This window comes from Aspergillus foveolatus (assembly GCF_047715535.1).
Source record: "Aspergillus foveolatus strain CBS 279.81 unplaced genomic scaffold BDW70scaffold_8, whole genome shotgun sequence".
Lineage (NCBI taxonomy): Eukaryota > Fungi > Ascomycota > Eurotiomycetes > Eurotiales > Aspergillaceae > Aspergillus > Aspergillus foveolatus.
This window is the reverse complement of record NW_027396072.1, coordinates 41,411-55,595: the sequence shown is the minus strand read 5'-3', so window position 1 is coordinate 55,595 and position 14,185 is coordinate 41,411. Positions and strand designations below refer to the sequence as shown.

At 47.5% G+C, this 14,185-nt stretch overlaps 2 protein-coding genes across 2 annotated transcripts; both read right to left on the bottom strand.

Moving 5' to 3' along the window:
* Positions 1-2,096: 2,096 nt before the first annotated feature.
* Positions 2,097-2,746, bottom strand: BDW70DRAFT_157137 (acyl-CoA thioesterase; the record flags this gene model as incomplete). Its single annotated transcript, XM_073740302.1, has 3 exons — positions 2,097-2,442; positions 2,501-2,551; positions 2,673-2,746. The coding sequence occupies 3 exons, from the start codon at positions 2,744-2,746 to the stop codon at positions 2,097-2,099; spliced, it is 471 nt and encodes a 156-aa protein (XP_073598815.1).
* Positions 2,747-4,478: 1,732 nt separating this feature from the next.
* BDW70DRAFT_171608 (ankyrin repeat-containing domain protein) lies at positions 4,479-6,573 on the bottom strand (the record flags this gene model as incomplete). The annotated part of the gene is made up of 5 exons (XM_073743263.1): positions 4,479-4,628; positions 4,664-4,885; positions 4,948-5,706; positions 5,765-6,064; positions 6,520-6,573. 5 exons carry the CDS (start codon positions 6,571-6,573, stop codon positions 4,479-4,481), a joined length of 1,485 nt encoding a protein of 494 aa, XP_073598814.1.
* Between the last annotated feature and the right edge of the window lie 7,612 nt (positions 6,574-14,185).

The following is a 14,185-nucleotide window of genomic DNA, read 5'->3' as shown; positions in this document are numbered from 1 at the left end:
CTTTCCCTCCTCTTTACAGTCTTCTCCTCTACCCGTCCCAGAACAAAGAGGAAAATTATGTATAAGGCAGATAGTCTGCAGCCACTAATAGACATTAGCGGTGCTACAACTGCGAGCAGCATGGTCATATCGCCCGAGACCGCCCGAGCGCCAGCGTCGTAAGCACTCCATCACTCTATCGGTTTAACTGTGATTTTGTCACCTAGCTAACTTATCCTCTCTACCACCAGGACAAAAGGACATGCTATAAATGTAGACGCGGGTCACGCGGTGGCCAACGGCGTGTCGAAAACTGACTGCGCCTTTTTGTGAAAGCGGTATGGAGTTGGTGAGTACATTTCTCGGCTACTGTATGAGTAATAACATTTGCAGCGGTGGTTTCTATGACTGATGTGATGTTGTCTCGTTTATATAGGTCTATATGGTGAATAGTTACTACCATGCCAGCTCCTCTACACCGTTAAATTAGCACGCAATCCAGTACTGGCGAATACAACTCAGGCTCGTGAAAAGCGTCAGTGCCGCGCTGCTGCTGCTACTGCCTGCATCCGCCTTCATATCGCTGTCCCCCTCGTGATCAGTGACATACCTGGGCTCAAACTTCTCCTACGCCCTGGGCTGTAGTCACTGGGCCGGACGCTATCGCCAACTTACTGCAATGGCAAGCTGTACTGTGTCAAGTAGAAAGCGGCAAAGTCAGAGTACTCGAGCTCAACTTCCTTTACCGGCGGCATTGAGGGCATTTTTCCAGCTCCAGTCACATAGGCCCGGCTTTATACGTTTACGACGAAGAGTTTCCAGTGCTCTACAAACCACTTTTTGAATGAGAGTTGCGATCACCGTGCAATGGGAGAGGAGAGTCAGAGGCGAATGAGAAGGAGATTGCAAAGGCAGAAGCTACACTTCTAAGGCCGTAAGCTGGTCATTCTGTATGAAAGTATGAGGAAGACGAACTCGCTCGAAATGAATTGCAAGGAGCTGCAAGACTTGTCAGGGGCTAAACATAATATGGCCTGGCAGAACGGCAGGGTAAGCGCTTGAAAAGCCTAAGGCTTAGGACTGGGTGTGCGTCAAGGCATATTGATCTGACTAGCGCCTCTTGAAGTGGAAGTGAAACTGAAACTGGATGGTTGGGATCCCATCTCTGTACAGCCTCGTCTTGCACTTCAAGGGTAAGTGGGATACTGGTGTATCGCACCCATTATGATGTGACAATCAATTTGTCCTTCTGTATTTCTCACGTTGACAGCTCATTTCCTGTATCGACGGCGCCGTCGAAAAGCTGCCTACGGAAATCATCTTCTCTGTCCTTCATACCACCGCCCATCTCGTGGAAGCTGACAGCCTACTGCGCGTCTCTCCAGGTGTGCATGCATTCTCAAAGCCAATTCCTCCCAGGTAGTCAAAGACTTACGCAAGATCTGTCAAGCACTTCATACACGCTTTCACCACACATTCCATCATTAAAGATCACAGGTCTCGCTCGCTTCTCTCACGTTGTTCTACAATCACCAACTCCGCTCGTGTGATTGAATCCACAGTCCGGTGCATGGTCTAGATTGCCACTTAATTTCAACGCCTCGCCTGCCTCTGCTTGTTGAAATAACTCGAAAAAGAATATCAATATAAAATAAAAAGAAAAACCAATCAACAGCATGTATGTATCGGGGCTAACCCTTCCCAGCGGCTGTTGTGTCGCCGCTTTGCCGCGAATCTTCACGCGCCTTTAGCTAAAGATGCAGGCACACTGATTATCTTGCACCTAAGCTAGTTAAGACTAATATTTTGTTACATGGGCTAACTGACGCCCAGCACATGCTAATAACGCGGGTTGGGCAAGATTTCCATGACAACCCTACCCACCTACCAATTACCAGGTCAATTGAGAGATGTATATATTAGACTTCCCTTTATCGACTATTCTCCCGTGGGTCCTAAGCGTCTCGATATACTCTAGCCTTAGACTGGAGAAGCCCCTGCACAGTCATTACGCGATCAGTTAGACTGCATCTGGTCTATAGAGTTGTGACTTCTTTCTTGCTTGATTGGGCAGCTGAAAAGTTATAAACGATCTCACTTGAAAAACACAAGCTTTGCTATAATTTAATCATGTTATACCCCACATATAGCTTTTCAAGAGCTTGCCTCAAGTTTGTAGTCATACCCTCCTGTGATGGTCTCCCTGTTGAACGCTCGACAAAGACATGAACGCAGCTCGCCACGGCCTTGACTTCGTCCACACCCTGCTCGAAAATACCAACTTCATATGTCACGCTGGATTTTCCAAGTTTGTTCACACGTAGACCTAGCTCTGCAACCGCTGGGTATGCGATTGATGAGAAGAACTCGGTATGGGCATCCACAGCGACTCCATACATTTCGGCGGTCGATGGATGAAAGTCACAGTCCTCAATAAGGTAGTTGTATATTACGGAATCAACTCTGGTTCTTGGCGTTAGATTATGAGTGTCCTAGTTTCCGTAGCAAAAGATATCCATACAGGAAGCCGTAGACTGATTTGTTCATGTGATCAAACATGTCATTATCGCTCCTGAGCATTGCACATTAGTACATTGAGTTATCTGGTAACAGCAGTCTTCCTGTCTTTTCATGTATCCCAGGAACGATCTCGACTCAAGTTATTTGACCTATACAGTTTGAGATGAACTCACCATCGTGTTCGATAATCAAGGTGGTAACGGTAGTTTTGCCGGCGACGCCATTTGAGATTGTCGGCAGATTCCATGACAACGATCAGAGGGTGATGACGGCACAGTTGCATGAGTTGAACAGCTGGAAGGACCTGGTAATAAATACTAGAGGAAGCGCGCAGCAGCCGAGGCAATGAGTGAATAAACTGCCTGACCAATACATAGTAATGAACTTGGAGCTCACCTACACTGAGTCGCGCATTACTAAAGGGTTAGGTACCTAGCTAGACCACAGGCCTTAGAATTATTTGCGTATACCGAGGATTGAAACAACCGAGGCAGATAATTGGCATTACTCCACACGTAGGGTGATGAACATGGGGATTTCTGCGTAGAAAGATGGGGAATCCCCAAATTGGAGAAGATGAGATCGAAGATGAGATCCCCGTTTTGGGGAAACATATACATCTCATTACCTATAATGAGCTTCATTTATGAATCACGGGCCATGTCATGGCCAAGAACTTCCATTTTCACCGAGGTAATAGCTTTGTCAAGTGCCTTGTGGCCGCTGTATACAGGACCATGTTAGTACAAGATAGTCCAACTCGACCAGTGCGTTCATTTTTCCACTCTACAGCTCTTGCTCTGATACACAACGGCATGTCCTCCAGCTGTTCCCGCAAATACTTCACCGCGCATTTCCACAGGAATATGTCGTCCATGTGGAGATTAACCGCGCTGAGAAGATGAACGCCTTTCTGGAAGCGTATGTCCACCGCTTACTATTTACTCCTTATAAAGATATCTACAATAGATATCTACAATGAATAGTAACAAGTATAGGATGTAAATCGAATTGGCCACCTCTTTGACCAACCCTCTCACGACTCCATCGTCCTCACTGACGCTTGCGACAAGGCCTTTACGACGGGGATGGACGTCAAGGCCTCATCTGAAGGAATACTAGGAACGGACAAGGATGCATATCATGACGCTGCACAAAAGGCAGTGCATCTACGTCGATTCCTGCCGCATTCCAGGTTTGCGTTACTGCGGTCCAGCGGTGTGAGAAGCCGGTTATTGTCGCAATGCATGTTTACACTGGGTCTCGGGATTGATCTGAGCATAGCGTGAGACAAGGATGTGTGCGCGTTAGACCAAGTCCTCTGTCAAAGAGTTTGATATTGGAGCAGCGGCAGATATTGGTAGCTGAGCCGCTTACCCAAGGTAGTAGGTAGCTTCGGGTGGGTGAAAGAGGTTGCATTGACGGCAAGGCTGTTTTGGGTTGAGAAGGCGTTGAAAGTGGGTTCCGTCAATGCTGTATACGATGATAAGGCAGCGACTGTGAATGCTGCTATTAAGCTGGTGGCGCTCATGGCGACCAAGAGCCCTGTTGCATTGCAAGGGACAAGGAGATTCTGGAGGTCAAGACATCTTAGAGATCACAGTGTGCAGAACGGTATATCCTATATTCCCTTTTTGTCTTTTGCCTACAACAGCCACCAGATTGACGTGCCATACTAGTAATTCAAGGCCTCCAATACACCGCTGTCTGGAACAGTGCTGCACTACAGACGCAGGACATAAATTCCGCGCTTCTGTCAGGGATCCACAAGCTCAAGCCGACATTTGATAAACTTGGAATTTCTTTACCCTCTCTTTATCATCCAGGATTTCACGAGTTCAGGTCATATGAACAGACCTTCAAGGGCCATTTGAGCTAGGATTGGTCAGCAGCCTTCTCGCCTGATGACCGGCTATCAGCATCCGGCAAATCATTCTCGTCCCTACACTGTTCTGGTAAATTATTATGGGTTTATTATACTATATTTCCCCCGGCTTGGTGCTTGGTGCCTCCATCTCAATCCACTCCCGTCTCGTCTCCTCCCTCAGCTGACGCGGCGTCTTTTCTTCGCTATTGGGCTGATCTAATACGCTCGGGGTGCCATGGGCATTCAACAGAGCCTGCACAACCTCGTTTTGAACGTCAATGCAATCCCCTACGATACCGGTTTCAGCCTCTGACGATCCCAACTCTCCCTCGGCCTCATCATCCCTCTCGTCGCTTCATGCAATGGCAAGTTCCCTTTGTTAACAATATCAACTCTCGCCCCGCTCTCAATAAGCATCTTAGCTGCATGTGCTTGTCGGCGATGCCTCGGCAGGATATGGAGTGGAGTTTCACTGTCGTCGTCTGTGGTATCAGGAGCGCATCCATGGTCCAGAAGTAGCTTAATCAAATTCAAATCGATAGGGTCGCCGTCTAGAGACCAGTGAGCAAGCCGTGGAGAACAGTTTGCATTTTGTGATCCACAATGCCTGCATTTGCTCCGCGGGAATAGAGCCATTGAATTGCATGATAGGCGTGATTTGAGCCCTGGCTCCCACAGCTGGCGTGCGTCCGGACGGCGTAGCGAAGGCGTGTTGCGCCTTGCTTGTCGTGGGCATTGATCAGCTTTGCCGTGGCTTCGGCATCATTAGGCACGAGCAGCTCAAAGGTGCTGGTTATCTTCTGGACCAAAGTGTTCTCCAGTAGGGTTGGCCCAAATGTGGGATCAAAGCCTGCGGCCGCGTAGTGCAGAGGGAGTCCGCCCATACTATCACGACAGGATATTAAGTGTGACCTTTTTTCGTGGCAGTAACCGAGAACCGCCCTGATCCCATCCACATTCCAAGCCCGGCTCCCTAGATGCAACGCAGTAACGTCCCGAATATCAAAACCATCATCCCAGAAACCAGGACCGTTGCTGTAATATCCTAGACGCTGCTGTATGTCCGCGCCATGTTCTAGGAGCCGTTTCACCATTCCGTAACTAGACCCCGTTATAGCCAGACTAAGAACAGTGAACTCTGCTTGTTGCGGTACCAGCTGCCCTTCACTAGTCATATCAATATCAGTTGTAGGGAATGGCACATTATCACGCGCAGAAGCGCCCCGGTCCAGGAGCATATTTATCAATGCCTTGCCCCAGGCGCGATCAGCAGCATCTGCATCTGCACCCTCGCCAAAAGTCCTAGTCGAGTAGGCTGCGGAAATAAGCGGTGTCCATTCCTCGGATCCCTATCATCAACAGCCCCAAAAGGAGGATCAGATCAAGCAGGAACTTCACAATCCCAATCTGTGCCTGCTGGCAAGCAACATGTAACAATGAAAATCCCTGCTCTTCTTCAGTAGACACCGAGTGAGCATTTCCCAAGTGAACATCAAGCAAAACGCGCAACATGTCTAGACTCCCATGGGCTGCTGCCATATAGAAGGGATCGTGCGATTGTATGTCTGTAACTGTGATTCCACAGCTTGGATGATCCCAAGCAGTGATATATTGCTTCAACAGTTTGGTGTCATTGCGCCTGATAATCTTGCGCAGGAGGAAGCCAGATTCGATCTCGTAGAGAGATCGATAATTTTCCTTGATTCAAATATTTTATCGGTGCAGTGATGGAATTCCTAGTATGCCATTATTGTCGGGATAGGAGAAGAAAACATTCTCAGAAGGGCGGGGGGGGAGGGGTGGTTGTATATATAACCAAGGAAGATTCAGCCAATTTACCCTAAGAACCTGATTTTCAGTCAATTCGCTTTCCTATCCGCGTTGCTCTTCTCCTCGTTCCTTTTCGTGAAACTGAATTACTATTTCATGCTGAGCTACGAAGTTACTAGGCTGACCGATCTGTCTTTAGGATCCGGACAACAAGAGATTGGCAATAGATAGATAGATCCCCTCTGCATGCAGAGTAGTTATTCTACAAGTATATCCAATATACCAGTCGCCTACAGTCTCTTAATCTATATATACATCAGAATCCAACTGGCAGCCATCTCCCATCTACTAGCTGTCCGCTTCCGACCAATCCGGCCACTTACAAGCCGCTCGACACTATCGTCATAAGCAGGCCATAGCGCAAGAAGCATCGACATTTCCTGGCATTGCTATTTTTCTAAATTGTTCCTTGGCCACCCTAGGTCTTGCCGCATCCTGTGTGGCAGCACTGTATCAGACAGTTGACTGCGCCGACGAGACAGCCTCCTAATGACAGACGGATACATTAGTAGCTTTGACAATGACACTACCACGGCTTTGGTCTGCAATGCAGGCTGCGAGGCCTCCATTGCCGAATTGCACACGACAATCGAGTCAACGTGCGGCTCCTCCGCATCTCTCGTTCCCGGTCTTCCCTTCCTGGGCACATTGGACTTGCTCTGGAACAATTTGAAAGTATCAAGTGCAACAAAAACAAAAAACATACAACAGCATGTATATGTCGGTGCTCACCCAGCTTAATGATCCCCTCGTTGGTTGTTTGTCGCCCATCTCCAGCGCATACAGATCTATAGAAACAAGGAAAAGGCATTCGACCGGCCGCTGGCATATCGAGAGGCAACTGAATTGTGGTACGTAACCTACTCCACGCGGAAGCTGACGGAAATTGCACTTGATACTTAGCATACATTCTGGAGTATACTCAACATTGACAAGGGGTTGCATTAGCTCTCAGCAGAATCAGCAGATTTATGGTAGTATATAACTGATAGTGTATGGTAAGTATCCGGCGGGGTGCTCCAGCTACGTAGATACCTTTCAGGGTGAGCACTCCATGAATGCCCACACCAGGCACCTAGTGCAGCTGCTAATGCTTGACCCATTCAAGCCTTTAAGCTAAGCTTAAGCCAACAAAGGCCCTTCTCCACCGTGGAATACGCGCATGTGGCATTCTGCGTCTACAAAGGGCTCGTTATGGGTGTGTTTCCCTCCATCAAGTCAAAAGTCCACTGTTAGAGAGAAAGAGAGAATTAGGCTAATATTTGTCTTGTGCTGTGCTGGCAAAGAGGACCGAGTCGTGAATGGGAAGGACGCATATGAGTATAAAGAGTGTTATAGTCTGGGCCAGCCACAGAGGAAACTCACGGATGTGTCATCAGTTTATGCACTCTCGAACGCTGGTATGCCTTCTTCCCTTCATCCTTTCTTCTACCTCAGTTGCTGGGGGGGCTTGGCTATAGTATACTGATGACTCCTTTGCGCGCTCGCTTGCCTTGCAAACTAGATACATTTGCCTACTTCTGTGCTAGTAAGGCCTTCATTCTCTCCAAGTCTTCTTCAGAATGTTTTTTTTTTCCTTACTAATTATTGCTTGTCTTTTTCTAGCTATGTACTTGGATATGTGCAACTGGAGGGATGTCGAGTGCAAGGATCCCGCTAAAATGTAAGAGAAGACTTTCGGAAGCAGAATATCTACTCTAGCATGGGTACTACTGTAGATGGAATAGTAACTGGGATCTGCTCCCACTGCCACGCCCTTATCATTGGAGGTTCTGCCAGAGTTCCCCCCAGAACCCTACTGTGCCTCTAAAACAAACGCACGCTACGGTCTCTGGTGACACATGTGACTCCAATAAATGCGCTGGTGTACAGCGCGTCATCGGCAGCCTTGGTAATGGCAAATTCCCGCCACCTCTTGATATGCGACAACCTACCTGCAGACATGGATCTTTACCTACCAACCTGCTGCCCGGGCACCTACCAGCTCAAAAGTAACAATAAATGCAACCCAATTGAAAAGGCTTTATGGTGGCCTCCAAACACTATGAGAAAATACAACGCTTAGGTGGCGTGGGACTGCTCCAATATCTAACTACCACAGATGCCTGGGGTCATGTAATATGCCTAGGAGGTCAAGGCGGGAGCTATACAGCCGCAGCGCCGATCCCTGGAATTACTTTAGCTCCTGGTGAGAGTATCTCCGGGTATTCAGGATCTGTTATTGATCCTCCATTGAATGCCACTGTTGCTAAGGGTACGAGCTTGAAATGCAGGAAATGGCATGTGCCTGAAGAGGGCAGGACCTGTACACAGATCTGTCTTGAAGAGTTAATCATGTCGCCCTATTTATCCAGGTAAATATACTGCTTCTAGGCTCCAATTGCTTTACTGCTTTGGTTGCTGGGATTCTTATTATGTTACCCCTAATCCAGGATGGTCTGTTTTCCAGGCTCCAGGTGCTTCAAGCAGTGTTGTCCCAAGCCCTAGTAGGTCTCATGTATTCTTGTTTTCTGTCACAGGCTATGGCCTGGATCTTGGTTGTCGGCCATGCCCTCAACCTGGTTCTAAATAAGGTCTGCAACATCAGTGTACAGCCTCGGAATTGCGGCCTCGTAGGAAAAGAGATCCGTCCTCGTAACTTCGGGAAAGAGATCCGTCAGCATGCAAGTCCGGGAAGTCGGAAGTCTTGATGTATGATCGGGAAAGGTTGATAAAACGGAGGAGGAAGATATCTGCTCTTCTATCTCTTGTTTCTTTCTCTAAGCTTATGATACTCGTTTATACAGGACAGCTAGTTGAAAACAATAACGTAATCCACCACCGAGCAGCGCGGTCACCGCCAAACAACGCGCCCACCCCTTGACCCGTTTATCATTCAATAACAACAACATGGCTGAGCTTTCAAAAGAAGATCGTATGCAGTTAGCTATCGATGCTTATAGAACAGGTCTTTTTACGTCAAAAACTGCTGCTGCAAAGGCATTTGATGTACCACCAAGAACTTTGATGACCCGGCTCAATGGAACAGCTTCTCGGAAAGAAGTAATTGCCAATTGCAGAAAATTGACAGATCTTGAAGAATCAACATTAAAGAAATGGATTATTAATATGGGTCAGCGTGGTCTTCCTCCACAGATATCAACTGTTCGGCCTGGGGCTATATTATCTATTGAACCGTTTACACGTCCGAGTCGGACAAACATGGCCACTAGCCTTGAAGAAGCTTGTCTGGGCCCCAGATTATGGGATTGATCCAGATCTCGATTCAGGTAAAAGAAAATTGGAGGACATGGACTCCAACGCTGAGCCTGAGCCTGAATCAACGCCAGAACAACTAATCGAGGAATCGCGCAAGCACGTCGTAGAACAAAGAACAAAATTGGAGAGGCAAGCTTAACGACACGGTCAAGGTATGCTTGGCGAATATAGCCCAAAAGAGGGCAAAGAGAGGTAGTACTAAGCTAAAGTACGTATGAATAGAGGACCGAGACCCTACGTATCCCTATATCGAGCGCGGGCGGCCATATGTGAAGCGACAGGCGCCATCAAATTAGTTCAAAACAAGGACAATCTAAATCGTCGCCTGTAATGTAACGCTAGACTTCCCATTTTCAACGGCATCGAGTCGATCTGCCGGAAACATTTGGACAATATGTTGCGCTGCATGCAGATAGTAAGTCCGGACGGCCTGCTCAATAATGCTCAATGAAAGCAGATCGGGAGAGTGTTGGTAGCTAAGTCAAGGCCAGTACGCGAGGAGTGTGCCTGCGCGGGGAACGCACATTTGAGTTCAAGGACTCTGTACAGTATCTCTACGGAGATAGAAGATCTAGGTAGAAATGGAGAGCGTGCACTTTTATTATTCAGAGAGTCGACTAGGAGAAACCTATTGCACTAAAGGTAAAGCTAGTCACGGCGTCCCCAAAGGCACGTTAAAGCCTCCTCAACCTTGTGCCAATACCCCTAGTTTGTCAACTAAGCTGCTGTAGAGCATTGCCGCTGAAGAAAGCCTGATAGACTAGATCGGGGCACAGAAATATCCGCCTGGGGGACCGGCCTGTGTTTATTGTTGTTCGCCGTCAGTCAGTCACTTGCTGCAGTGCGACAGGGTGCGATACTATGGACACGCATCCGAATTCGAAGATAGATCATTGCTCTGCGCGATTGTAGAGTAGTAGAACGTACCAGAGTGTAGAGCAGGGCTTTCTCAGTCTATATTCATGCATTAAACCGTCAGCTTCCGGTCACAGTAAAGTGCATACAGTACGAGGGCCACCTGGCTATTTCCTGCGGAAGGATAGAATGAGGATGGACTTACATCTTCGGGGCACTTGCAGATTTCGTAGTAATCGCCGTTCTCATCAGCGGCGGCGGTGATCTGGATTTGTAACATTGGCGTCTTAACTTCCATGAAATTCTTTCAAAAGGGATATGGAAGAATGAATGAAGGGATTGGACTGCTTACACTTCCAACACCGGAGCATTCAACGGGTTCTGGCTCTGGGTGCCCAGCGTGAGCGGCAGCAAAGAATAGCGAGATGGGGAGAAGAAAGGAAAGTTTCATCTTGAAGGCTGATGTTTGTAGCTGGTGATTTCCTTTTAGTGAGGATGAATTGAGAGGTGTGTTGAGTTGGAATGGATTGAAGGAAGATCAGGAATCACAAGGATAGATGGCCGTACTTATAGCCAGCATGAGCAGGCAGGCAGCAACGGCCTTGGGACAGCTCGCTCTCTCTGCTAATCGAGACAGGCTTCATGAATATCTTTGCGGTTGGGAATAGAATAGAATGGTACATACTGTAGAACGTCCTAGGATGCTAAGACCGGGAATCCTCGAGCATAAAACATGTGCGCATAGAACATGTACAACAAAGCGGAGGGCAGGTAATGTGTCCAGTCGCATCTCAGATGCCCAAGTTGCGGAGACCACTGAAATCTGATCCAGGCACACAAATCCCACTCCTCTATTTGCTGTCATTGAATCATCAGAGTACACGATCATGCCTTGTCCAGGGTCACATTATGCTGTCAAGAGCACAGGTCCAAGGCGGAAAGACCAAGTCCAGCTGAAGGAATTAGGTCAGATCAGGCCAGTATATAATATACAGAGTGGGACTAGAAATGGACCTTTTAGCAACAATACCGAGAGTTCCGGCGAGTAGTTGACCGTAGGAGATGAAACGGGCACGGTCAAGGACAGACTACTTACGTACATGTTGCAAGTTGTAAATGAGGCTGCAGATTTCAGCCAACCTGGACTCCGCAATCTCAATGAACAAACCATATGGATGTCATTGGCGGTTTGCAGCTGGAGCTGTCTTTTACAGCACATTGCTACTATAAACCCAGGGTATCACTTCAGCAACTTGATGAGACCTCGCTGGGCAAATGGCTGGATTTTTGTCTTGACGATGTACTAATAGGAAGCTGATAAATTGACAATTCCTGCTCGGTGGCCAATGATCGCGTGAATTCAGACTCCTTTTACCTTGTTAAGGAAAACATTTAGAAGGAACACACTCATCGATCATGGAGTCAAAGACAACCTGAGAAAGCACATAATGTTCACTATTCAGGATTGTTTCAAGAGTGGAAACTAAATATAGCTATAGCTAGAGCGGGGTTCCTGGTCTCTGAGCATTGATTGAAGACTACCCTAACTGCCTCCGTTGGGAATCTGCTCGATTGATCTATCCGTATTTTCTTCTTCCAAACAATCAAGGCTAGTGTCTAGCAAGTTCCCTGGACGCGATACTCGTGTCATCTAGTAAACTGCAACGTAAGAGCACTAGGAGAGGGAAAAGGCACCCATGACCAGCCCCTTCAAACAATTTACGGAGACGTAAAAAGCAATGCCCATCCCAATCAGTAAACAGGTACAGACTCTTGAGAGAGTTCCAATGGCCATTATCTCAAAAGCAATAATGCTGGATCTAACAAAATTACCCAGACCTTCCTGTCATGGCCGCCTGGAAAGTGTTCAATGCCCATACTCGCAGGCCCTTATCCTCAGTCTCGGCCCCAATGGGGCGCAAGCAATCCCGACACGCTGCCCTTCCTATATGCACAATTCGCTTTGTTTGGAATCCCCGCATTAGAGATAAACTTTCTTGAGGTTAGGAATCAAGCTACAAATGTATTAGTAGACGTAGTAGTTGCCTAAACGGAAACATGTCACTATATTTGTTGGATTAGGCTTTAGGAGCGCCTGGACAGTAGCGAAAAACAGCGCGATATTCAAAGCAGGAAAAGGCTTTTATGGTAAGCATTGGGCTTGATATCGGGTTGCGTTTCGCGATATTAGTCTGGGGAAGTATAGATGTGGAGGATATGAATGGTGGAGTGTACTGGAGCCCAGTCTACCCCTACGCTTATAGCCATGGTCAAGGCTACCTAAAGCTACGATGGAGGACGGACAAGGGCAGCATAGCAAGCAGGGGCAAGCTGGGGTAATGCCTACTAGTTACACTTCAGTATTCAGTGATTAGGTTGCCAACAGAAGGACCTGACAACACACAACGAAAGGGAAAAGGGGCATGAACAGAAAATGTTCACTCTCTGTGTAGTTCATTGGTCCTCCTTGTCGTAGAAACTACTGTGATGGCCACAATTATCCTTTCTGAGATCACGTATGGTTCGCAACTGAGCCCGCACATGCATTCTGCAGTGTGATTCGGGGTCTACATGCTTAGGTAGTTCGAAGCTGAAGATCCCTACGGGGATTTGCGGTGCTCGTACAAGCCATCAGGGCTCGGAGATATTGTAGTGGGCTCAGGGGCTGCAGCTGGGAAATCCAGGGTAAAAATTGTCTATGTTCTGCTGGTTGAAGAATGGGATTGGTTGTTTGCAGGTCAGCAGGCTATCAGAGTAGCACAGCCATGCATGTATAATACAGAGCATGACTCACTGGGCGTCCTTTCAGCATCATTCCAGCGCGGTCTGACATCAGAAAGGGACATTTATATAGCCTATAGAAATGCCTCCCTGGTGCCGAAGAAAAGCTTATTGCTTTTGGCGGGCTGGACGTAGCTTGGTTCCCTTACAGAGCTAAGAGCATGCAGACCTGACGGCTAGGTATCGAATTGATGCTATTAGATACAGAATACCCAACATAGTTCCTACTTGCTTTCCAATGCGGTAGACAAGGAATATGCCGCGTGAATAGGTGAAAAGGACAGTCATCATTCTACATCGTCCGTGTGCATGCATCCATTTCGATTTCGCCTTGCTGAACTGTCCATGGGTGCTTTTAGAGGGGTCGTGGCCATCCAAGTCTTAAATACTCGCAGCTCTATGCAGCTATCATGGCCCTGTTGAGAGTATTCTTGTTTTTTGTTCACCCGCTTACATGTTATAGCGCAGGACTTCCACAAGTATGGTGGCCCTGATCTTGGATTCTCGACAATCCAGAGGATACTTAGCAGGGAAATGCATGACTGCCCAACAGAGATATGTTGGGCTGCACTACCTGCATACACCCACTGCTACACTATTGTTTGAAACCCGATGGCCCAGCCGCCATCACGGAATACCCTTTTGTAGAGGCCTATGAAGCCCTCTCAAGACGAGCACTGTCCTAGATAGGCTTACGCAAGTTGCAAAGTCAGGCCTTTACATTCGGGGAATGAACATCTATCATCTTTAGGCCTTCCAATATTATAAATCACTGAAGGTATATAGACACATAAGGTTCTATTGAGCCAAAGCCTGACTGTATCAAGCAAGGAAACTGCTTCAAGCCCACGCCATATTGTGCATACGCAGTTCCAGCATGGCAAGCTATGGAGGTAAATGGCATCAACTCGTAATAAGATTACTCTTTCAGCTTATTGATTTGCGTACTGCGAGTAGAATTGAAGAACGAATTCGCCACGAGGCTCACACTACCGGCCATTACCAGCATAGAGCCCTTGAGTGTTCTGAAGAGCGTAATCAAGTGATTTGCTGGTTTACTAGCTTTATTTGCGGATGCAAACCAAGACCGCTGGA